Here is a 26,922-nt window from a genome sequence, read left to right on the forward strand (position 1 = left end):
ATGAACAGTGATTTAATGAAAAGCACACTTGTCCTCAGTTTGATGAGAGAAAAGTGAACTTCTCAATTTTATACCTATTTGATGTAACCGTTGGAGCAGGAAAAGAACTTATTTTTCATCAAATTTAAATTTACTGAAAGGTTTGAGTAACCATTAGAGATGATCTTAAAAGAAGCAATTTGGCAAAGTTTTTATGGAACCATCAAAAAACATCAATCAGACTCGAAAAATTAAAAATTAAAAAACAAAAAAAAAAATTGAGCAGTTCTTTCAATAAATGAATTACGAACAAAAAAATAAAAAATCAAAATAATACAACTCTCAAGAAGACAGGGATGGCATTTGCAACACAGAGCTATAAACAGAGATGGTGGAGTCTTCAATAGGAGAAACCACTGGTGGTGAACACGTCTTGCTATATCCAGATTACACTCACCGAATGTAAAATCTAATCAAATAAATAAAACACAGAAATCATTATCCACACCAGACGACTTAGGAACAACCAAAACATTTTCTAATTGAGAAAAGATTGGAGGGCAGGGGTGCTGTCTCAGGCTCAGGCTTCTTGCGAGGAAGATGTTTAAAGAAAGCTTTCACTGCTCCCGCCACCCCATCTTCATTTTCCATGGCCTTGGCAAGTTCCACTGCTCGCTCCTTTACCTGCATTGTCTCTCAAGTTTGAAGCCATTTGCAGAAATATATATTTTTCTAGCATTCCAGCAAGACTATGAATTTTGAAAATGTTCTAAAACAATGTAGAGCTGCATACTGTTTTGTTCACATTTACAATAACCGCCTTGTTTGGTGCACTTTTGGGACTACTTAAGATTTATTTATTTATTTATTTTATTTTGTAAATCTATGGCTGGCTGTTTGGTGCAGCTGCTTCTTACAACTTATGAAAAACTAATTACTGAAAAGCAAGGGAAAGGGTGTCTTAAGTTTCTACTTTCTGATTATTAATTTTTAGCTTGCAAGAATCTGCACCAAATAGGACAAATATCACTTTAATTTTTGGCTTCCGCTAAAGGGGGTTGCCGGGGACATTGAAACCAGAATAGTAAGCACTTTTGAGGACAACTATAGCATATATAAATTGCAGTAGGAAAATTAAGCCGTCTAGAAAATTGGACGTTACCTTTGGATCTAGCATAAAAGAAATTGCATCAACCAGCTTGGTAAGTGAGAACTCATCAACTGGTATAGGAGGGGGACCTACTCCTCTGGCATGGACACGATCTCCCCAAAAAGGTTGGTCACCAAAAAAAGGTACAATGGTTGTGGGACACTATGCAACATGTAATAAAAACATAAGACAAACAGAACTACATGTAACAGAAAGTAGAGTAAAATGGGCCATGAAGCCATTACCGCAGCTTTAAGACCAGCAGCTGTTGTTCCCGCACCTCCGTGATGCACCTGAAAGCAAAACCACATAGCAATAAGAATTGTCTATGGTGTTTAGAAGAAAACCACATAATAAAGTTGAAGTTTTGCAAGACTTGTTATTCGAAGTACTTTATTACAGCCTAAAATGTACCCAAAAAAAGAAACCTTTTTTTTCTTTCCCTCAGAGAGATTTCCATTTTCAACAAGGACACAATATAAGACATGGAATTAGCAATCTACAGTAAGCTGTGTGTGTAAAAGTTCAGCAATCCAAATGGCCACAAACTAAATAATGAGGCCTCACCACAGATGCAAATTGTAAGATATCAACTATCAAATAAAAATCAATTAGTCGGATATCAACAATTGAATAAAAATTAATTGTTCGGATACTAACAACGGAACTGCTATTTTGTTCAATTGTTAATGTTCGAACAACTAATTTTTGTTTGGTAATTAATATCCAAATGGACAAATGGGTCGTACTAAGAAATTCCAAATGGCCACAAACGAAATAGTGAGGCCTCACCACAGCAGCACATTGTAAGAAAAGCCAGTCATGAGGGCAATTGTCCAGCAAGTACACAAAGTCCTTTGGTTCTGCCACTGGGGAAAAAAAATAAAAAATCAGCAAAATAAATAGACCAATACATTAAATAGGCAAGCAGAGAAGACAAATATAAGAGGAGATTTTGTTACACAACACAAGCTCCTTGTTCCATTTTACATAGCATGGTGGACAACCATGCCCAACAGCTTAAGGAAAGCATTTGTGAATAATACATTTATAAAAATTCCTTTACTTAAATAAATATTTTGGGAATCAGGCTTACATTTACAAATAAAATTAAAGGAGGGTAATATGGAAAAGTAATGATTAAAAATTTTGAATTTCAAAAATGGATATATAAAATGCGACTTTTAAAAAAGAAAGTATTCAAATGGGACTGGAGCAGTCTAATTGAATGCATAGAGAATCCCTATCTAAAAAAAAAAAAATGCATAGAGAATCAAAGATGAAAACGGAAACTTACAGTTACCGAGGCCACCCCAGCCTTTATTAATAATACCCCTTTGTCCGGTTGTTTCAAGTGCTTCCACAATTATTTGGGTCATTTTCTCAGGCTGTTGAACGGGCTGAAATGAAAGAAATAACTTAAATTTGGGAACATATACTGTTGTTCAAGAGAGAAAAGTTAACACTAAAACAGAAGAGGACTAGGGTGCATAAACAGAATTTACGCTTGACTTCATCAAGCTAATGAAGAAAATATCCATACAGCCACATCACTTAAAGTTAAAAACGCTAACAGAGGGCCTTCCATGTTGAGTGGAAAATTGCTTTAAGTTTCTCTTCAGTAATCTTCTAACAATTTCCATAATTACTTAATTACTTCACTCGATCATGATTATCAAATAAACTGACAAGGGAAAATTCATTGAAAGGATAGAAAAACAAGGAATTAAAAATGACAAAAACTGATGACGCTCACAAAAACAAACAAAAATGCTTCATTAGATGCTCCAAGCGTCGTATCAATACAAAAATTGTCATTTGCTCAGGTTTTTACTTCCTTCAAATCAATCAAAATACAATTATTTTGTCAACAGAATTAATAATAGATATTAATAATAGTAAAGCGCAAGGAAGAAACCCAAGCCTACAAAACAAGTGCAATTTGAAGAACTAAATAATAGAATGACTGTATTATTCCCTCTTCTTAATCCTCTAACATCGTCTTAAGCACAATAGGTCATGTTTCCTCTTATACACTCCAATGATATTCTAGAACACAATAGTCACCACACCGAAATTGACTTGTTTAAGTAGCCACCAGAAAATAGGAAATTCACAGAAAAAGAACATAAATCTAAAGACTACTAAGAAGGATACTTACAAGGCTTCCAAACCCGATATAGATCGGCTTTTGCCCAGCTTTAAGCCAGTCTACAAGCTCCTGAGGAGGTTCATAATTTGATGCAAGATCAAGGAAGCAAAATCCTACCACATCAACCTTGTGTCCCCAATCTGAAATACAAGAGATGACAATAAATCTGAAACTGATATTCTTCTAGTAACAGTCATGCCAGCTCATAAACATGGACCAAAAAAGGAAAAAGACAAAGAAAAAAGGAGAAAAAAAGAGAGAGAAACATAACGACATAGAGAACATACAAGCAAAAATGATACAAAAAAAAATAAAAAATGGTTTTAATTTTTCCAACTAAACACAGAAGTATGTAAACTGAAATGACAGACAATTGCATGATGAAAGGCTCCGGAGAAGGCATGTAGGAACCCATTCGACAAGATATCAAGAAAGGTTGTTTAACCATACACAAGCATTGTAACATTTATAACAATCTTTATGCATCCCTTGTATGTTATTACGTAGGTAAGTAATACTAAAAGATGGGAAAGGGGAAAAAAATAAACAAGAAAATCCCCAAGATTGAGACACAACTTGAGCCAGCAACAGCAAGCCCATCCCATCCACATGAGCAGACACTCAACCCAAACCAAACCATTTTCCAACCTTAAATGCTTTTTAAATTGGTGAATAGAACCTTAAATGCTTCCAATATTAATTTTTTCTATAATATAGCAATGCCCTCTTATGCAGTCTTATAATTTTACTCATATGCTATATTTAAATACGCATAGCCCCTCAACAGATTTTTTTTTTCAAATAATTAAATATTTTCCTTTCAATCTGTCCTACATTCAATTCGCAGACAACCCTATTCTTCTTTTCACTCAGACTTCTCTTATTTTTCTCTTTTCCCAATTTTGTCTTTCCCTCTTTCATTTACAAGAAAGCTTTTAATACACACTCCCTTACGATACACACTCCCTTACCACAAGCAAAGTTATGAATTTTTGAAGTGTTAGTTATGAACTATTGTGTTTATGTAATGAAAGGGTACAAAAAAGTCTTAATTATGAATCATTGTGGTAATGTTATGAACATTAAAATGTTAAAAAATATTGCGGTAAAAAAAGTTACGAACCGTTATGTTTTTGTTGTGAATCCTTCTGTAGTTTACCATTCATGTACTAGTTGAACATGTGATATTACTTGTGATTTGCACTTTTCTAATGGTGAATCATTGAAGTATAAGTTCCTAGAACACATTTAAAGTGTTCTCATTATTTATTAACTTACTTTTAATACAAATTTGTTTTAATAATTATGTAAATAGTTTAAACTTTTCCTGGCCTGACAACTTAGACTTTGCCAATGCCTTGTTTTTATCCCCCCAACCACAAAATCTTGGCTCCACCCAAGTACATCATTCATCAGAAAAGTAAGGAATATAAGCCCAACCAGATGCTTCTCCTTGTATGGAATCAACCAACTTATACAACTTGACATAATGACAATCAAACCTCTCATTGCTTTTCCATCTCTCAAACAACTTAGAAACATCAGGTGGATGAATTTAAATCAGACCATGTATCTCTAACAGAAACCATTTCACCAACTTGGTTTTGAAACTCTCACACCTACATGGCCCCTTCACTGAAGCCTAACGTTCTATTCACCTTCAAAGGATAGGCTGCTTGTGGTATTTGTCATGCTCCAATAGAATCAAGAAAATTCACGTTATGAGGTTGAGCACATACGAGGCCGACTTCAAACATAAAACAAACATATTTTTCATTGATCATTGTCCTAATGTTAAACCCAACAAACAAGGAAGAATTTTTCTCAATTTACTACCTGCCTAACAAAGAGATTTAACCAAAACTAGTTACCATTTTCGATGAGGAATTAATGCCTTCCATTCTCTTATCAAAGGGTCTGCCAAATATTCAATCATGGTAACAAAAATGGCTTCGTTTTAAATATTTCTGGGAAACACAACTGTCCACATTAATTCAATATCATTGTGATGGAATGGATTGTGAGCCACTTTAATTCGAAACTTAGGTTCCACGACAAGAAAATCATAAATTTTATCTTGGCTTTAAATTCTACTCTTTTTTTTAAAATAAAATAAAATAAAAAAATCTACAAGGAAAAAGCAGATTGCTTTTACATTGTCAAGTCACATGCATATTGCACCAACCAAGGCGCAGTTAGGAAGGTCTCTTCTTTTTTGTTTTGTATTTTTATTTATTATTTATTTCATAGCTCTTTTTTTCTATTGTTCCCTCTTTATCTTATTTGAGTTTCATTATTTAAGAAAAAAACATTTATAAAAGATTGTGGTTCATCTGTGTCTTGACCTTATGGACAAAGTTCAGTGTCCGCTCCTAAATTACCACCCATATTCTCTACGAAAGAATTGGATAACTATGCTATAGTCTATATCTAAGTTCACTGCTCTGAACAGATGACACTTACCCTAGTTTGATAGAACTAAACGAAACAAGAAGATACAAACCTAAATAACAATAATAAACTGTTTAAAGAAGAGCACAACCCATTGCACAAACTAAAGCTATGCCCTCCCCTCAAACAAATAAGAAAAAACGGGTGAAAAGAATGGACACAATAAAAAACAGAGCTATATATGTAATATTTATTAAATACCCAACTTTCCTTGGGTAATAAAAAAGTTACTAAAGCAAATGGTTGTTTAACATAATGAAGCAAATCTCAAGAATTACATTATCTAAACAAGTTGAATAATATCCTAAACATAAAACAACAGAATATAAATCTAAATAACCACCTTTTGGTTTCGGAACGAGGTGAGGACTCCAAATGTATCCGTATGGCACATTAGATTCTGAGCCTTGTGAACCACTTAAATAGGTGACCGGCCGTAGCTTCAACTTCTTCTTCCTAAGATCATTTACCATATCCCGTATTCCAAGCCAGATCAGAGAGTCAACAATTTGATATGACAGCTGCAAAATTCATACAAGATGTAGAGAGAACAAAAATCCCACAACATGAAAAGAAATCAAATTAAGAGAAGAAGTAGTAGCAGTCAACAGGACGCAAAACAATAAAATTTTAAGGGCTCACTCTATATCCAGCTGATTGCTTAACACGGGATAACGGATGTGGAAATTCACTAGTTGGCCTGGTAACAGACAATAAAATTCCATTTTCACTATGCAGTTATGTAATACTCATATAACCTTGTAACGAGAAGCAAATAATACAATGGAGAGGGGAGGCAGGGAATTATAAAATGCACAATAAATAATGCGAAATGCAACACATTTTAAAGTAAAACTGCATTACCAAAAAAACTTACGTCCATGGCATCGTGAAAAATACATGAAGCGGTACTTTCAGAGCCTCTGCCACATGTGTATGCCCTGAAAACATGTTGTCGAGGTAAATAACTGAATGTGAAACATAGAATGGAAAAATGTAGGTTTTCATAAAGTAAAATATCAGTAAAAATAAATAAAAATGATTGGAGGTGGACAAAGGTAATTCACATAATTAATTCACAGAACAAGAGGTTCTAAAAATTGCAAATTGTGCAGTCTCAGAAAGAGAGAAAACCAGAACATACTAGGCCTGGGATAACATAGAAGATAAAGCGTTTCCCAATCCATATATTCCCATAATGAAGAATGCTAAAAAATATAAAAACATATATATAGCTTAAGTTATTTTGTCATTATTATTATTTATTTTATTTTATTTTATTTGTTGGGGGGGGGGGGGGGTGAGGGCCAGTGATTCAAAAAAAAAAAAAAAACTTCCATAGAGTGAAAAGGTGAATGAGAATGCACCATCCGAGACTCATTGTTGGATGAATCTCAACTGAATGGAACTAGTTATTTTGAAAACAAAATATTCCTACCAACACAAATTGAAAATTCTATCATATCAATTTAGAACTATTATCTAATTCTAAAATGGAAACCAGATAGAAAATTTATCTTGTTTGGATGACAAGAACCACACGGCCACCAGATCCTTAAAAATAAATGCATTTAGCAGACAAAAATTTGTTTGGCTACAGCTTTGGATTATGTTCCTAAGGTGTGCATATTTGTCATTTCCTTTCACCATAAAGCCTATTCATGAAAACAAATAAACAATACTCAGAGATAATGGCAAGCAACAAGTTCAACTTTAAAAAGTTGAGGAATTTGTTCATCCATTACCTATGTAACCAAACACCACCAAAAGAAAGGAAAATGATTAGAAAACATTGAGACAATGAGTGTGTCGGTTAATGGAATGGCAAACTGTTGTGTCAACCACAGTTGACAATCCATGGATCCCCAAACCTGTTTTCTCTTGACGAAAGTGTTCAGGAAAAATGCTATGCTTAAAGAAAGCTTGGCTGAGCCTAGATGGATGGGAACGAACCTATCAGGTAAAGGCCATAACCAGCCTCTTAACAAATATTCTCAATCTGGAATCCCATATCTTGCTTCTTTTACAATGTCAGTTTAGGTTCCTACAAATCAGTACCCCTTTCAGGCTTACTTTCCCAGCTGTCTAATAATGTTCAGCTACCCACTCTTGTTCCTAAGGAAAAGGAAAATCTCTCACACTATCTACAGATGCTGACCAACATGAAACTTTCACGCACTTGAAATACGCAAAGACAAGCCAAAGTACTTGGGAGAAAGACGATTGACAAGCAATATGTGAGGCAGAACCATTTCAGTCTACCAATGCAAATTAAATCACTGAGAGCTAACAACAGATCCCCGATACACAGACTGTTTGGTTACCGGAATCAATTACGTCTCACCTTCGTGCTGCCATGAAAGAAACAGAACCAAGCAAGGAACCATGCAGCACATCATTGTGACACCAATAGTCTTTCATAAATGCCATTATTTTCTAGCAGGTTCATTCAAAGTAACACACCAAGCTGGGCAGAAATCTACAAAAGGGAAGCCCTTGGACTTATTAATAACATGATTCCTAAAAGAATAGAGTCACATGGGCAACCAGTATTGAATTCTTGTCAGTTATGAACAAACTAAAAAGTGGCATTGGAGTTCCATATCAAAGAAGTATGTATCTCTTCATATAGCATTTTTGTTGTACAATTTGAGCTATGATTGCAATCAAGAAACAAAACTTCTTTTTGTTTCCATCACAAAGTTCGATGTTTCTATCTCCTAGGAGACCGAAATTACATTTTTCTATTCCATTTGATCTCTTGGATCTTAGATACAAATAACATTTATCTCCCAAAAGAAATAAAATTTGTAGGAATTATCCTTTCATGGGAAGAAAAAACAAAAAAGTCTCTAGCTAACACAATTTCAATTGCATTTTCAAAAATCCAAAATGAATCAGAGCCATCAACTATTTGACTAAAACAAAAAGACAAATTAGTGCACACATTCATATCAATGAAGCTAAAAAGCTAAATTACCCAAATGCTAAAAGAGAAAATTCCAAGACAAGACAAGACAAGACAAGACAAGAGAGAAATAAAATAGCAAGGTACAAAAGAAAAACATAAATTAAGTAGCTAAATCTAACCGTATACTGGAGGATTGGCAATAATTGCATCTGCTTTAAAAGGAATGCCAGAATCCATGTCAGGTTCTTTACATGCAGGAAGTAAAGAGTATATTATATCCTTTATTTGGTTTCGTTGAACAGGGATCTCTGAAGGCCCTGATGGCAAGAATCCTTTGTTTTTAACCATATCTGCACCAAAGAATTTTTTTTTAATGAGACCTATTTGTCAACCCCATTAGAGAACTAACTCAGAACTTACTTATATAGAAAATCAAACCAATTTTTTGTGTCAACTATTTTCACAAAGCGCTTTCATTTTTAGAGCTTCTCATAAAATAGTTAAATGTAAAAAGTAAATGACAAAACAAAGAAGAATTCATATACAATCACAAAAAGTATGAAAGCCAACAAAAGAAATGAAGAACCTTGATATTTTGAATTAGATTTCATCACAATGCAAAACTCTTGATAAAACATTTCAAGAAATTAAATCAAATACAAAATTCACGTTCAAAGTATTAATATGAAAGCAAAAAAGTGTGAAACAGTTAAGTCATTGGCAATGCCGCAACACAACATTCAATCAAAAGATGAAAATGAATCATAATGAAATTCATATGAGATCAACAAGTTGGTTTTTACATACATCCAGCAAGAATTTTGGGATCTCCACCTAGAGGGTAAAACTCCAATCCAGCTGTCAAGACAAAATCCCTGAAATTCGAATGAGTTGCTAATCTCACACGATGGCCATAATCCTGCATCAGAACATCCACATCAACTAACATATATCCAAGATGAGGCTTCAAATTTTCATTTTTTTTTTTATTATTATTATTATTATTATTATTTATTTATTTTGACAAATGAGGCTTCAAAATCTCATAAAAATATAGATTTCATATATTTTTGGCAATTGTACTTTCAGTGAACAAACTAGAAAATAAATAACACGTATAACGTTAGAAATAAATGGTAGCAAGCATAATAAAGAAATAAAACCACAACAACGTCATATTTTTGTTTAGAGAGAGGGAGAGAGAAGGATATCATCCAAGGAAAGAAGGAAACTCAGACTTAGATTATAGTCATTCAATTCAATTGCAAAACTGCCTCGTTACCACAAATACCAACAGATAGAGAGGCTGGTAATGACTGATGCAGAATACTCACATAGAAAATTCATATTCTTAGTCAGTAGGAATTAAAAAATAATTACCAAAAAAGAACAGTTTCTGTCTGAAACATTTACATGGTTAAAAGAAAAGTAAAGAATAGGACCCTACAGGAGGAAAATGGATTTATAAAATTTGTCTTTTACTTTCATTATTTCTTTAACATTTTGAGTGGGGATGTCAGGTGCGGGGGCTAGGATGTTTATTTAATTTTTTGAAATAATTTAGTTAGCTATTATGCATTATTTTTTCCATTATCTAGATATTTATTAAAAACTTATTTTGGGATTATGACAAATATTTTACAAGGGATTACACGATAGCTACTGAATGGCACTGTAAAATTCAGTCAATATCAATCATTTTAGCGGGGCCATTTATACTACCAATAATGCTATCTCATAACATGTATGCAGGATTTCCAAATCTGTTCCCCTTAGAGTCGCCTCTCAAATATCATCAAATAACATACAGTTTTCCATTCTTAAAGAATAATAATGCCGACCCAAATTGTCTTCTTCTTATTATCCCTGCACTACTATGAAGCACGGGTGCGGGTGCGGGTGCGGGTGCGGGTGCGGGTGCGGGTACATGGGAACAACAAATTGTTAAAAAAGTAGGGTACGGGTACGGCTTGGGTACGTCAATTTTTTTTTTTTTTAATTTATAGCTAAACATCCAACATACAAATCAAAATTCAATATCAAAACTAAAAAGAGAATAACTTGTCTAAAAAGTTATATAATTATTTCTTTTTCTTTTTTGATTGTCTAAAATAGGATACAAAGAGAGCAAAATCATAACTCATGGGCAAAGGGTGTTAGAAATAAATTGCTTGATATTTTCAAAATTGAAAGAAGAATAATAAAGCTTGCAATAAATTCTAGCATCTAAAAAAATAAAAAAATCATTTTGCCGTACCCACGACATATCCAAATGTATTTGTCATACCCGGCATGTATTCGTCGTACCCGGTACGCGTACCGCCATACTGGTACGTGTACCCGCAACCGGTAAGTACCTAGTACTCGTACGGCATCATTTTTGGAGCACCCGCGCTTCATAGCTGCACTATCATTGGCTAGCCCTTTTTAATTGTCTTTAGTTCTTCGGATGTGAAATATTTTTACAAGAGTAGCTTCTCTGTTAGAAGAGAAGAAGAGATAGCTTCAAGTTCCATGACTGCTATAGTAGTATAAAGAACAAGGAGAATTCTATTCTACACACCCCCATAAAATATGCACCCTTAGTAACGCCATTTTCTTCTTTAGTTATGACATTATTTTGAGATATTTTGGTTATAACTTTTTTGTGTTTGGTTATGACCCTTTTTTTTTTTTTTATAGTTATAACTCAGAAAGTATGGAGTTATGCTATTTTCTTCTGTAGTTATAAGGTGTATATGGTACACACCCTTTGAGGGGTGTGTAACATAGTCTTTCCCAAACAACAACTAGACTTCTTACATCTTCCTTGCACACAACCAAAAAGGTTCCACTGCCAAATGAAAGAAATGGAAATCTGGCTGGAACAATTACAGAAAGCCATCGAATACATTCAGAGGCTTCAATTATCCTTCTTTTTAGGAGAGGTAGAGGGCACTTTACGGAAAGGTGAAAGAGAGAAGTAGCTTAGCTTGACCAACATTACGAGGTAAAGAAAAGGCATACCAGAAAAAATCAAATAAAAAGACAGGAAAGACCAACCACGTACAAGACCTGCACTGAGTTGGTGGCAGACTGGGCTTTTTCCTGAATTCAGTCATAATCAAGTCACTGGTATTACTTACCCAAAAAAAGAGTCAATGGTATAAGTTCTCTTCCCCAACCCCCAACCCCTCCTCTTCTCCCTCTTTCAAGCTAAGCAGGTCAATGAATAACCTATTACTGAAGTAGTTCAAGGAAATAAAAAAACAAAACAGTCTGTACAGATGAAGAAAGACTTGCAACCTGCAAACGTTTGCCGATTGCAATAAATGGCTGCACGTCACCACGTGTTCCAACTATAAGAATCACTATTTGTAGCGGCGGAATATACTGAGGGTCTGTTAACTCAAGAGGTTCATCATCAGCTCCATTATAAACAGTACCAGATCCAACACCAAACGTATGTGGTTCAACATCTCCTGGAACTTCAAATTCTACAGTTCCATCATCTTTTACAGTAGCTATTCTGTTCAACAATTTCAACTGCAGCATCTCGGAAGAAATCCCAACAATGTAAGTAGGATAGGAAAAAAATTACAATATCAAATGAAAAATCATGCAATAAGATGATTGAATAAAACAAAGATAAAGATAAATGTAGAGGCTTTGCATGAAGTATCATGAAAATTAATTAATTAAAAGTACATTTTACAGCTATTACATAGCTTTTTTAGTGGGCTTTTTTGTCTTATTTTGAATTTTTTAATTAACATTCTATTTTCAAACATAAAAGTTGGTTCCAAACCATTAAAGCCAATTTATATATTGACATTAAACATATTAAGAGAACAAAAATCTACAACTAAGATGGAAAAAAATGTTTCCATATTATTACAATACATGTAGATTGTGACTAAATGGTAAGACATTTGTAGAAAAAACTCGACAATCAGAAAACTGCATGTCCACTGCTCATTTTAGAGAATCAACACCAACTTGAAGTGAAAAGAGAGCAACTTGAAGAAAGAGTTTACACAAATTTGTACACATACAAGTATGCATTTACATACTTGTAAATGCATTTTTTAGTGTTTAAATTCCAAGACTACCCTTGCAAACATAACCGAACCCCCCTATTCTACTGTTATTATTGTAACCAAGCACTCCTTCACAACCAAACACCTCACTCCACCACTCCACAACCAAACCCCCCCCCCCCCCCCCCCCCCCCCTATCTCTTTCCCCTCACCCCACCCAACTCCTCTATTGTCATCACCACTAAATCACCCCGTGTGTAATGGTGGAAAAAACCATTCCATTTCCAAATTGCCATAGTTTCCAATTGAAGCCACTGGACAAATTTAGAGATCGCACTATAAGCTTATATATACACAATATACATTTTGCCAAGTAACCCCAATCCATTTTGCCAAACCCAAAACCCACCGTTATAGATCTGGTCCTTATGTGCGTTCTCACAAATTTGGACAATATAAATACTTACATATATATATACACAATATACAAATACATAATATATATGTATACAATATACAGTATATATATATGTGCCTATATGATGCCGCTGTCGCCTCAAATCCACCTCCACTGATCTGGTCATTACAGGTCCATCAAATGGGTTGCAAATCTGGTGTTTGGGGGATGGATTTGACTCCGATGGGTAGAGTAGTTGGCTGTCAAAGGAAGTGGGTGTTAGTGTTACCAAGCCCACCACCCATCCACTGTTACAAACCCACCACTACCTACATAGTCTAGGTCTTCATCCCTTTATTTTTCTCTCTCCATGTTTTCCTTTCCTCTTTGTTTCTTCACAGTGGTGTTGATTACGGTGATGGTTGATGGTGGGGCTGTGATCTGTGGGGGTTGGTGGCGTGGTTAATGAAACCGATTGGGATTATGACAGAGAAAACACACACACACACACACACACACATATGTGTGTGTATGTGTAATGTGTTTAAATATGTTTGCATGTATAGTTGTGAGGGTGGTGATGGTGTATTAGGGAAACTATGGTGCCTGTGCAATGGTGGTTTTAGAAAGAGAATGGAAGGGAAAAAGGAAGTGAATGGGTATGTTTAGTAGCAAAAATAGGTAGTGGGATGGAATATTTTGAATTAATAAGATTGTTTGACTACAAGTAAAAGTACAGGGGTAAAAATGTAAAATCAACTCTACTGTCAATGGCTGCTAGCCGACAATTCTGACGGGAGGACAGTGTAATTTCAGAAAATACAGGGGAGGTTCCTATAATTTGTCAGAAACCTTAAAGGAGGTCTGCGTAATTAACCCTCAAAATTTGGATGTCTCCCTTGTAACATTTCCTCCATTTTCCAATTTTTTTTGCATAAAATCTAACTAACCCAAGGGAAAATTATAGAAGAAGATTACTGTTCTCTCCAATTATGATAGAAGAAGAAGCGGTCAGATGTCTCATCATTATTGCACTGAAAAGAAATCTGTTTTGACTGTTCTAGATCGATTTTAAAAAGCTGTTTAAATTGTTGTTGTGACCAATCTGGCTATTGTTTAACGAATCTTAGTTATTAGCAAGGTATTTGAGGAGAAAGGAAAAGAGGGACAACAAAATCGAACAATTTGGTAATTTGAAAAAATAGTTTGCACCTAGGGCCCCATTTCCAGTATCCACCTGCAAGTGTCTATAGCACCTTTAAAAGGATATGTACCCAAGAATATGTTGATCAGTTTTGATCCCTTGCAAGGAAGCTAGGGATATGTGTATTTTGCTTCTCTCTGTATGTCGGCCTCGGTGATTCAACTGCTTGATTGTTGGGATCATGGGTGTCGCACATTGAGGGTCAACAAGACTTGGAGAGTGGTTCCTATGTGGCTAATGTAATGTATTTGGAGAAAAAGAAACAGATCAACTTTTTAAGAAATACAAATGGCTACACACAGACCAGTTTACCTTGCTTGGACCAAACCATTTTTGGTTAATGGAGGACTCTAGTGAATCCTCATTTTTGTTTGCTGATTTTATAGGAAAGTGGGGAGGGTATAGAGTTTTGTATAGTTGTACATACTTCCTTTTTTGTTTTCTTACCGTACAAGGGCAATGCCCCCATGGCGTCCCATTAATATTTAATCCATGCTTGTTCAAAATAAATAAATAAATAAAGGTGCCCAACCATCTCCTAACTCCCTTGATAAAATGAAATCTAGAGTTGAATGGTCCAGCCTCCTATATATGAAGTGACCCAATAGCACATCCAAACAAGGACATCATATATGTATGCATTATAAAGAACAAATGGCTCTTCAATATATTTCTGTAACCTGATCAGAATATGTAATATAAAGTCTTTATCACCATAAATTGAGACTGGAAAAAAGATGAAAAACATCAATTTAGTTATTCATGTCAAACAGTAACGACCATTTTTGCAACGAGTGTGCAACCGAAAAAAGGAATTATACCTTCTGTTGGACAGGAATTTTATCATCGAAAATTTGTGCGGCCTCTTCAGCAAGTATATTGTTATTTCTATGCTTCTCGGTTTTTGATATTTCCAACTTAACCTGACTCGATGGTGGCTCTGATACGTCAGCACTCAATATCTCCACCGGTGAAGTATTTACTCTAGGAACATTCCTTCCATTGTCAGCAGTCCCTGCTGATTGAAACATAACCAATTTGAGATGGGACTTTGGGAAGTCGTTTTAACTTACAATTTTCAAAAGGGTTGCTTAGAGACTACTCATAGGTAGATTGGCATTTGCCAAATAAAGCCTAACTGTTATATAACTAGTCAACATACAAAAACTCTGTCAATGCTTGTAAGATAAAAATTGGGGAAATTACCATTCAGCAGTAATCATTAAAAATTATTACATGTTAATGAAAAAGTTAATGATTTTTTAATTATTAATATTTATAATGTTTATCACTTTTTTGTATTTATGTTTTCTTCCTACCACTGTCAAGTTATTTCCCATATAAATTCCATAATCCCCATGTAATTGCTCAGAATGCACAGAGAAAAATGAAAAAAAAAAAAGAAACAGTATCTTGAATCAAATAAATCTATTGTCTTCCATTTTTCTTCCTAGAAAACTAAGAAAATAATAATAATAAAACTAGAAAATTATGTATCATGATATTCCAATTCCCCTAACTCTTCAAAACTTAGATAGCAGTTCTAGCCTCAATTGAATCACTCTCTAGCTTCCAAATTTTCAATGTCAGTACATGTCAGGATTCAAGAACCAAAATTGACAGCTAAACTCCTATAATTCGATGATTAAGAATCATATCAACTAATCTAAGTCAGAGTCCGATTCAATTTTCTTTCGCTCCTTTTTTATTTTTTTCCACAATTTTTCGTCAAAGTTAACAAAACTCAATTGACGCGAGAGTTGTTCGATAAAATCAACTCACCTGCAGAGCTACCGCCGCCGTTGGACAGTGCACCAGCAGCAGCAACATCCTCTCCGCCGTCGAATTCATGACTACTGCTACTACTTCCGCCAGTAACTGCCAGTTCGAACTTGACCGGAACTTCGCCGCAACTCGAGCTTCCTTGACTGCTCTTATGCTCTTCCATCGGTGGCGCCACGAAATCCGGCGACCACTCTCCGCCGAACTGCGGCTTCTCTTCTCGATCCAGATCGGTATAAACTTCCAGAACTACTGTTTATCAAATAATTATAAGCATATGATGTACAGGAAGATCTGTCGAGCCGAGATCGTTACCTAGAAAAAGATTTAGAGAGAGAGTCGGCACGTTCGGAGGAGAAGGAGCAGGGTCTGAGACAGAGGGAGGAGATTATTGTGGTAGAACACACGAGAGCACGGTACGCAACAACCGTAGTGGACAGTCTGGACCGACGTGTCTCCTTGAGGGGCACTGCGGTAAATTAGTTCCGCGATACCAGCCTAATTTGGAAAGTGAATTTTTCTTACAATAAAATAGAGTGATAATGTGATTTAAATAACTTAATAAATTAATGAATTGATTTTTTTTTTAGTTGCCAAAATAAGCCACAATTGTGGCCTATTTTGAGAAGTAAGAGAAAAAAAAAAAATTTTAATTTTTTTAAATTTTTTTAAAACATAAAAGAAATAAAAATATGATATAATCTAAATAAATTAATAAGGTAACCTTTTTCTAATTGACAATATATACTGCCTCTCTGAATACACCCCCTTTTTATACACCTACATGGATTGGTGTGCAAATAAATTTTTTTTTTTTTGGTAAATTAATTAATTACTAATTTTTTATCAACAAATTTCATAATTTTTTTTGACACAATAAGTTTGGTCAACATAAATTCATGGATTTTATTTATTAAACATGTTTTTAGGATATTGCTAGAAAATTTAAAATTATATTTTTTTTATAAATATGTGTGTCACAAAAAGTGTATAATTGTTTTAAATTTTTGAACAAATTATACAAATGGTCCCTATAGTTTGGGATTTGTATCACTTTGCTCCTTGATTTTCAATTGTGATATATTTGATCATAAATTTTGAATCTTGTTTCAAATAAGGACAATTGAAGATATTATTACTCAATTTCAACGGTAAAATTGTCAATTTGATAAAATATAAACTAATTTAATAAAAATAAATGTGAATAAATTTTTTTTAATTTTTTAAAAATTATTTCTACTCACCAAAGATAAAATGTAAAATTAAAAAATCTTTTACACATTTATTTATTTATCAAATTAATTTTTATTATGTGCTTGAATGATAATCACGTAATGGGTGATTGTTTTTATTTTCATTAAATTAGTTTCTATTTTTTTCAAAGTCAAATACGATGATAATTTTAATATCAATATTAAATCAGTCCATTAAATCAAAAAATCCAAAACTAAAAATATTTCATATATTAAATATATCAATTATACATTAAAAGCGTAACAACCACTCATTACATGATCATCATCTAAACAAATAATAAAAATTAATTTGGTAAAAAAATAAATAAATAAATACATAAAAGATTTATCAATTTTATATAATTTTATCTTTGGTGGGTAGAAATAATTTTTATTTTTTTGACACTTATTTTTGTCAAATTATTTTATATTTTATCAAATTGATGATTTTACCTTTAAAATTGAATAATGATATTTTTTATTAACTTTATTTAGAATAAGATTCAAAATTTAAGATCAAACGTGTCACAATTAAAAAATTATAGACCAAAATAACAAAACTCAAGAAACTATTAGTGTAATGCGTCCTAAATTTTATTACTCAATACTATTACATCATCATTAGCAAGACTCACTTTTTCATTATTTGCTAAGTTTAAAAAAATATTTGAATGTCTGAAAGTATCCTTTTTAAAGGACATTAATTACAACATAAAATGAATTTTAAATACTATTTATTAATGTAAATCTCATTGTTTAAGTTTCATCTTTTTTTAGGGATTATTTGAGAATACTTTTAACATTTTATAAAAAGATGTGTAAAAAAAATAAAAAAGTAATATAACTTAAAAAAATAAAAAATAAAAATAGATTAATATAAGAATTTCCAAACAACCTCTTATTCAAAAAGTTTCATATTTTCATCGAAAAATTTAAAAAATAAAAAATAATTACTGTGTTTGGTTTGAGTTTTCTGGATTAAGTTTTTTAAAAATTGACTTTTTTAGTTTTTGTGTTTTTTAGTTTTTAGTGAATATTTTTTAAATTTTAAATATTTTTTTTTATTTTTTTAGATGCACCTTACTTAGATGTATCTAAAAAGTAAAAAATTTGTGAAAAAATATTTTAAAAATTTAATAAATACATAAAAATATAAAAAATGTACTGAATTTTTATATTTTTTTATATTTTTGGTATTTAGTGAATTTTTAAAAGATTTTTTTTACAATTTTTTTACTTTTTAAGTGTATTTATATTAGGTGTGTCTAAAAAGTAAAAAAATTACTTAAAATATTAAAAAAAATTCAATAAAAACAAAAAAATACGAAAAATAAAAAAATAAAACTTTCTAAAAAGTGTTTTGAAAAACTAAAAACCAAGCAACGCGAATACACCTTGAATCACACAACCTCGCATTTAGCACATATATTACTCGTATTATAATAGGGAGGACACTACAAATTGGGACAATTCAAGATAAATATATACGTCAATTCTAATTGGAAAATTTTATTTATTTAAGGAGTTATTTTGTGAACTAAATATTTTAATTGATTTTTAAATTTTTTTTAAAAATATATATATAAAAAAAACAAAACTTTTTGACTATGCTCTTGAGCATACTTTTTGTCTTGTAGTGATTTTTTTTTTTTTTTTTTTCAGATTCTTCCAGTATTACGTGACTTGACCCTATCATAATTACAAAATGCGTGGCAAAATGTTGAATAATGATTACTTTATTACTACTAACGCAAATGCTACGTAACTCAAATTTTGTGGCTTAAAAGTGGCTCAAATGGCCAAAACGACGTCGTTTTGGTCATTTTTATGTTGTTCTGTACTCAAAACGACGTCGTTTTGGTCATTTTTATGTTGTTCTGTACTCAAAACGACGTCGTTTTGGCCATTTGAGCCACTTTTGAGCCACAAAATTTGAGTTACGAGACATTTTCCTACTACTAAATGGAGGATTTTTTGTTTTTTATTTTTTATTTTTTGTGTAAATGATAGCCAAAAAAAGTTGCACCATACTTGAAATCAGCAAATTATTTTTTCAAATTAAAGTGATTGTTGAATTTTAACTTTAATAAATCATCTTCAACAACAAATAATACATGATAATGCCTCCATTTGGGAAGTGGATTGATTTTTTAACTTTTTGACTTTTTTAATTATTTTAGTCTGAGCTAAAAAGCTTGATTTAGGAAAGACTTTTTGACTTTTTTTGTGAGAGAAAAGTGTAATGATTATGGGTTGGATATGATGTTTTATTTGTTGTGGTTAAAATAGTTTATTTTGTCTTTTGTAGCTAAAATAACCCCAAATCTTATTGCCAAACGGATAATATTTATAGCTTGAGTAAGGTATTTTACAATATATTATATCACATTAGTATATAAATAAGAATATTACCTATTTTACAATATATTATATCACATTAGTATATAAATAAGAATATTACCTATTCTTATAAGAATAAGATACCCACTATATGATCATTCCAATGGGAATAGTATGAGTGATGGAGAAGGAAATATGCATCATCCACAACAACTTAAGTCCATCAAAAATCCATGTAAGTTAGCAAAAATTAGTTTAAATCTAATCTACAATGTTTAATCAATGGATTTAAATGGATTCTTATATAAATACAAAAAAGTTCAGACGTGTAGTTGAGTTTTATATCTTAAACAAATTAAAGACTTTCTTAGAAGTAATTAAATAAAGAAAAAAAAAACAAAAGGCATGTTTGGTAATCATTTTATTTTCAGTTTTCAATTTATATTTATAAAAATTTTAAAAATTGTCATAAAAACTTATTTGATAATTTTTTTGGTTTATAAATGGTTGTCTCAGTTTGTAAATTTGAGGAAAAAACGTAATTAAATAGAAATTTAAAAATTTGACTAACAATTTTTTTTCCAATTAATTTTTTTAATTATTTTTTTTTTCAATTATAATGTGTATCCATTGTCATAAATAATAAAAAATAAATATAAATATTTTAGGCCTGAACAAACATATTTTTTAGTTTATGTTTTTAAAATTTTTTAAATATTTTGTTCAAACCAAACGCGTTTGTAATTTATGTTTTTCTAAAAATAAACAAAACTAGTTTATAAAATTTTTGTAAATATAAACAAAAAACGTAAACGTTACCAAGCGCTACCGTATTATTTAAATAAATTGACACTCGTTACAAGTTGCATGAATTTAAATAAGAACAAAAAATTGAAAAATATAACAATCGACAGAAAAAAAGATAAATGGGGGTTAAAAAACTATGACTAATCTACGCCTATAATTGCTAATTTAACTACTCCTAACTAGAAGCTAATATCACGAATTGTGAGTGCTTTTTGAATTCATTTTCTTTGTTTCTCTCTTAACCTATTTATAATCTCAGCGACATGAAAGAAAAAAAGAGAATCAAATCCCACAATTTCCTCAACAGATCATGGTTTCTTATACGTCATTCATATATCATATTCATAGTAACTACTTTGCAGATTTTGTACTTAACTTAGTCTTGACTTAGTATTGACTCATTGATCTCAGCAACTAACTTTCAAATAGCTGTAATGGCTAACTTTTTGTCTCTCAATTTAATATGTTATCATGTCATGTCATGTCCTTGACACATCTATCGTATTATGTTAACATGTTTATCGACAAAAATAATAATAATAATAAATGTGACTAAAGTTATCCTTTAAAAATAATTTATAATTTTAATCGTCAAATTATAGTTGAATTTAAACATAATTAATAGACTACAATCGATAAAAGATAAGATGTGATGCGAACTGGTGAAGAGTGTAGAAATTGAGAACCAAGTTTAGTCTCTCTCTCTCTCTCTCTCTCTCACACACACACACACACACACATAAATAAAAAAATAAATAAATGAGGAATCAATAACTTTATTTAGGTGCCAAATGAGTTGTCATCTTATGGAAAAACTTTGGGCAACAGTTAAAAGGATTGGACATAAAGTCAAAATTAAATTCAATTGAAATAAAAATCCACACATACAGTTGTGATGTGAAAAATTTTTGCGACTCGTCAAATAATTTTTTAAATTTGATTTATGTTGATGTGATATAATAAGTATTAATTTTTAATTTATCAAACACTCAATCATATAAGATTCTACTTTCTTATGCATCAGTATGAATAATTTGAAAGTTTAAATTGTGAGTTTTTAGAATTTTTCATTTGACAATTAATCATACATATAGCTCAACTACGTGTTTGGATTGAGTACTATGTTCTGGAAGAAGAAAAAAAACTTAAAATTCATAAAATTTTATGTTTGAATTTATCCTCAATTACTTCAACGTTTGTATGTTCCATGCTGATTTATTTAAAAATTAATCAACTAATACCTAATCATATGCCACACCAGAGTGAATAAATATTTATAAATGATATTTTAGATATTTGAAGTTTTACTTGTAAAAGAAACGGAGAAAAAAAAAAAAAAAAAACTTTCATGATTTGTTTTAATGATTGAGGACGTAAAAAAATTGAGAAAATGGAAAAACAAATTGGAGAAAAACAATCTCTTATTTTGTCAGAATTTGTGAAATTTGATAAGAAATTCAGATTGATGTGTGTAAAATTTTTATAAGATTTAAATTATTCACTTAAATACAAAATAAATAAATTAAATTATAAATACACTCAATATACTGACTAATAAATAATTCATCGTCAATGCAATTGCGGTCTCGCAACATCTATTAGGCCTCGTTTGACAAGTGATTTTTTTAGTCAAAAAGTTATTAAAAAAGTCAAAAAATCAACAACTTATACTAAAAAATTAAAGATTTTCCTTTCTCTCTACTTTTTGCACATCTTTCCTAAAAAGTCAAAAAATTATTCCAAATATATTAATTTTTTTTACATTATTTTTTAATTAAAAAATTAACAAATTATTAAAAAAGCCTAATTCCAAACGAGACCTTATTTCTGCTATTTTCTCAATACAAAGTCAAGTCACTTGTCAAGGACTGATATTATCATTCAAATGTCAAAACATTTTCAGCAAAAGACGCATTTTAGAAGATTCTATTCATTTTGTGTATTTTTGTCACAAAATGGCACTACGAGGCTAATTTATAAATAAATTGAGCCGAGCTAAGGAACAGACTTCTTTGAAAGTTAGGTCAAACGACGGATCGAGGTAGGAGTTGTTGTGGCTCGGTCTAAAAACTAATGAACTTGGGCCAGGTGAAGTTCGAGCCGAGCTATGGGCTGAGGTGTTTATGCTTTACAAGTTGGACCTCGCCTTGTTATATCGGTCGAATATTGCAGCAGATAGCTCGGTTTAAACAGACAACCAAGGTATAAGTAAACAAGGGCCGAGCTAGGTATTGCATATGAAGGCAGCGGATTTAGTATGACAAAGGGCTAGTGTTAGCTCGGTTATACTGCTATTCAACTGTGGTAGTCATCTCAATTGGCTGCAGTGATGAGACTCCTAGAAATATTCTGCTAAGGAAAGCAGAGTCCTACTAGAATTGTGTAAACCATCTCACTTAGTTGGTAGTGAGTGGCGTGTGTGATTCTTACGAGGACTCTTATAAGGAGAGTTGGAATCCTACTAGGGTTGTGCCAGGCAAAGTATATAAAAGCTCATAGCAGGACCTATGTACAGGTATCACAATTTTAACTCTCAGAAACACAGAACTTTCAGTCTATTGTCTATTTGCTGACTTAGGCATCGGAGAGGTATCCGGCACACACCCGTCGGCTAGTTCACATTTGTGTTTTCAAGAATTAAAGCGACGATGTTTGGAGGAGCGCAAACTTGATCAACAGGATTATACGAGAAGATTATTCTGCGCTCGTACAGGCACTCTAATAGAATAGACAATACCATACAGCTTGTTTGGTTTTGAAGTTTTAGAATTTACTTTTAAAAAATTAATTTTTTTTATTTTTCGTATTTGTTTTATTTTTATTGATTATTTTAATATTTTAAGTAATTTTTTTTAATTTTTAAATACACTTAACATAAGTACATTTAAAAAATATAATATCCGTGGAAAAAAAATCTTTAGAAAATTCACTAAATACCAAAAATATAAATAAAAAAATACAATAATTCAATACATTTTTTATATTATTGTGTATTTATTGATTTTTTAAAATATATTTTTTATAAATATTTTACTTTTTAGATACATCTAAATAATGTGCATCTAAAAAAGTAAAAAAAAAAAAATGCTTAAAATTTTAAAAATATTCACTAAAAATAAAAAAATGCAAAAAATAAAAAACTCAATCCCAAAAAAATTAAATTCAAAAAATTGAAACCAAACACACTAATAGATATTTAGAAAAATTACATTATAAAAAGGTTATGATTTTTTGTAGTAAAAGTTATAAATGTTTATGGTTTGTTATGTAACTTTTTGATGTAAATTATTACAAATGATGAAATTATGATATGTACCTTAAAATTATGAATAACAAAGTTACACTTTCAAGTTCAAAAAAAAAAAAAAAGAAAAAGAAAAAAAAGTTACACTTTCTTATAATGAGCAAAAAATTATTCACCCAAAAAAAAAAAAAAATGAGCAAAAATTGTAGATTGTTTGCCATGAGAAAATATTATGTCATTTTATGATTTATGTTACAAAATTTTGTGAGATTATGATGAGGTGCCTTTCCTTAGGTATTTTGTTTAATTATTTCTTGATTAGCTGTGTTTAAAAGTCTTAGAGGTTACGCTAATTAAATTGAGAAGCAGAAAGTGTTTGTATACATTAGGCAAAGTGGTTAAGCAAAATACAATAATATGCACTATCGTAGGGTAAAATGTCTATTAGTATTGGAGTTGCTCTTACATATATTGACAAGAATTAATGAATCACATTTCCAGATCACATTTCAAGATCACGTATATTTGTTAACTGAGTTTTAGATTAAGTGATTGTTTCTACCTCCTATGTTTTATTGACTACAATCATCTATTTCACATTTTATTTTATATTTATCATATATTATCATGTTACTAAAATTAATAATTAAAAGAATACATAATAGACAATAATAACAAGAGTTGAACGAATGATCTCATTGTAAAGCCTCATTAGTAGTGTTTAATCTAATTAGTAAGACCCCTTTCACTTTATTCCTAAACTATGCTTGACTATTTGAAGTCATATTTTCGTTATTACTGGTAAGTAGTCCTTGCAAAGGGCACTTAAATGACTTGGTATGACAGTCTCTTAGGAGTCATTTCAACTTAGATAAGGATTGAGAGTGTTTATGACATTACATGTTGTTACTACACTTGCCCTTATCGGTTGGGTTCAATTCAGAAAAGGATTGAGAGTGTTTTTTCTTTTTATTTCTTTTTATTTTTTTTGAACTAGACAATAAAGTGACTTGAGCTCATCCTATTTAGCTAAGAAAACACAAATATATCACTTCTGTTACCCTAAAAGATTAGTGTCAAGAGTGATGTAAATTCACGCTAGCAAGGTTGACATTTTTTATCCATATTATTATATTATTTTTTGAATATAGATATTTTTTGTACTCTTAGGCCTAGTTTGGAAACATGCTAATTTAGTAATTTTGTTGCTATTTGACTAAAATATGAGATAAAAAAAAAACTAGTATGTTTGAGATGACTTTTTGACTTTTTACGAAAAGATGTGCAAAAAGTAGAGAGAAAAAAGAATTTTGACTTTTTGGTATGGGTTGTTGGCTTTTTGACTAATTTAGTAACTTTTTGACTTTTTTACTAAAAATGAGAATTCCCAAACGAGGCCTTAGTATTGCAATTATCTTTACTATTTAGTTATTCAGTTCTTCAATCACCGTCACATGTTCATCGTCGTTACCTCTCTTCCCGCTTCAACCATCACTACCATTTCATATTTCCCTTCACAACACCCCCAATAACTTTATTTTTGTATATATAAAATAACTCTCATATTTGTTCTATATGTTAAGTTTTTCTAATTGGCAATCTCGCTTGACAAAATTTCTTTCAGTTATAATTTTATTCGTTCTTATGTTTTAGTGAGAATGTGAGTGTTTAGATGTGAATTCAACCTGAATTGTGTTTATGTAGAGAAGTTTGTGATCTTAAAGCTTTCATGTTTGTCACTACGCTGACTATATGTATGAGGATCGAGCAATTAGGTCATCTCACAAGGGTCCACCCATGGCAGGTTCGGGTAGCACCCAGGCAGGGTAGAGGGGTAGCGCACCTGAAGCCAAAGTTATTTGACCGCTTGAGTGGTCATTTATGCGCTTGAGCGGTGAATGACATCATCTAATATTTTTACAGAGTAGACTGAACTTCTTAGAGAATTTGTTTTGTGTTCAAGCGGTGGAGTCTTGGCTCTAGCGATTGGCACGCGTTTTAGTGGGTTCGCTTGAGCGATGAAGTGGTCACTCGAGCGGTCTTCAGAGCTCTGTTTTCTATAAAGTGCACCGTTCGTTGTTTTTAGGGTTTATACTGTCCAGAATTTTAGAGAGAAAGAAAAGATAAAGTATTTTCTATTAGAGGCTGTTTTATATGAGTTTTCTCAGCGTATAGAAGGTGATTGATTGATTAACGAACTGCAGGTTGTCAAACATCAAGAATTGTTCTTATTATTTCGTTTACAGAAGAAAGAGGTGTTCTTTGGTGGATTTCAGAGAACTTGGGCTTGAAGCTTTGGTGGATGGAGTGGCTCATCGTCATGGATTCAAAATCGGGGTTGTAGATTCAACGTTGGACAAGATAATTCCGTAGTGAAAATGGTGATGGAAGAGGCACATCAAGGTAGGTTCAATTCGGGCATGGATTTACTAGGTAATTGATAATACACTTGTGTAATTCACTTTTATTTTCTTAGTGGATAGTTTTGTTTTTTTAACTCGTAATTTTTTTTATCACAATTGAAAGTGTCCAATTGTGATTTTTTTCACGTTAAATCGTTGTGTCCTGAACTGCGTTCTGAAAAAAACAGCCTACTTAAAAGAAAGGGCGAGCACTTTTGTGTGCCTGACATGCTCTTTACTTGACTTCTTTCTTTTTCCTCAATTGTATCTCCACGAGAAGAAAGCCAAGAAGAAGATGACTAATTATCTTCCTTACTTCAGTCTACTATGCTTGATTACAGGCTAGCGATTGAAATGGTACAAAAGAGCTTGTTTTTATTCCTTAGTCATCAATAGAGTTCTAAAGGAATGGGAAGAGAGAGATTGAATAAAAGGAAATGATTCAAATAACTTTTTGGTATTTCGTTTCTCCGGATGACGTGATGGGCTAATCATTTGCTTCATTGGTTCCAACGGTGGCAGTTGTGGAATCTGCACACAGTTCACTTACTTGATTGGCTGGCTTATAGTATTATGTGTTTGCCTTATGTCAATTTGTCTTTGATTGTTTAATTATTATTTATTAGTTAAAATTAAAATATAATCACAAATCAATATCTCGAAAATTTTAAATTTTTTACTGTATAAAAGATCCCTCATTCTCATCAGCCATCAATCTATTTTCTTTCAATTCGTGAAAACAATTGATATTAACTTACTCGTTTTGTTACTTTCTTTTTTTTGGGTACATCGGAAAGTAGAAAGACAAACAGAGGAAAAAAAACAACAAAAAACAAAAACAAAAACAAC

At 31.8% G+C, this 26,922-nt stretch overlaps 1 protein-coding gene across 4 annotated transcripts; it reads right to left on the minus strand.

Moving 5' to 3' along the window:
• Positions 1 to 310: 310 nt before the first annotated feature.
• LOC114286896 (sterol 3-beta-glucosyltransferase UGT80A2) lies at positions 311 to 16,568 on the minus strand. 4 transcript variants are annotated; one of them, XM_082906526.1, is made up of 14 exons: positions 16,046 to 16,568; positions 15,085 to 15,278; positions 11,929 to 12,168; positions 9,451 to 9,562; positions 8,823 to 8,993; positions 6,610 to 6,673; positions 6,375 to 6,432; positions 6,076 to 6,253; positions 3,291 to 3,421; positions 2,427 to 2,529; positions 1,922 to 1,998; positions 1,375 to 1,422; positions 1,142 to 1,291; positions 311 to 663 (listed from the first exon to the last, which is right to left on the minus strand). In XM_082906526.1, the coding sequence occupies exons 1-14, from the start codon at positions 16,209 to 16,211 to the stop codon at positions 496 to 498; spliced, it is 1,860 nt and encodes a 619-aa protein (XP_082762652.1). In that variant the 5' UTR covers positions 16,212 to 16,568; the 3' UTR covers positions 311 to 495. The 4 variants fall into 4 exon arrangements, with proteins under 4 accessions (XP_082762652.1, XP_082762651.1, XP_082762654.1 ...); XM_082906525.1 differs by having other exon boundaries at positions 15,085 to 15,281; positions 16,046 to 16,557; XM_082906528.1 differs by lacking the exon at positions 11,929 to 12,168.
• Positions 16,569 to 26,922: the final 10,354 nt, after the last annotated feature.

Source organism: Camellia sinensis, chromosome 14, assembly GCF_055761805.1.
Source record: "Camellia sinensis isolate YWXY chromosome 14, ASM5576180v1, whole genome shotgun sequence".
Classification (NCBI taxonomy): Eukaryota; Viridiplantae; Streptophyta; class Magnoliopsida; order Ericales; family Theaceae; genus Camellia; species Camellia sinensis.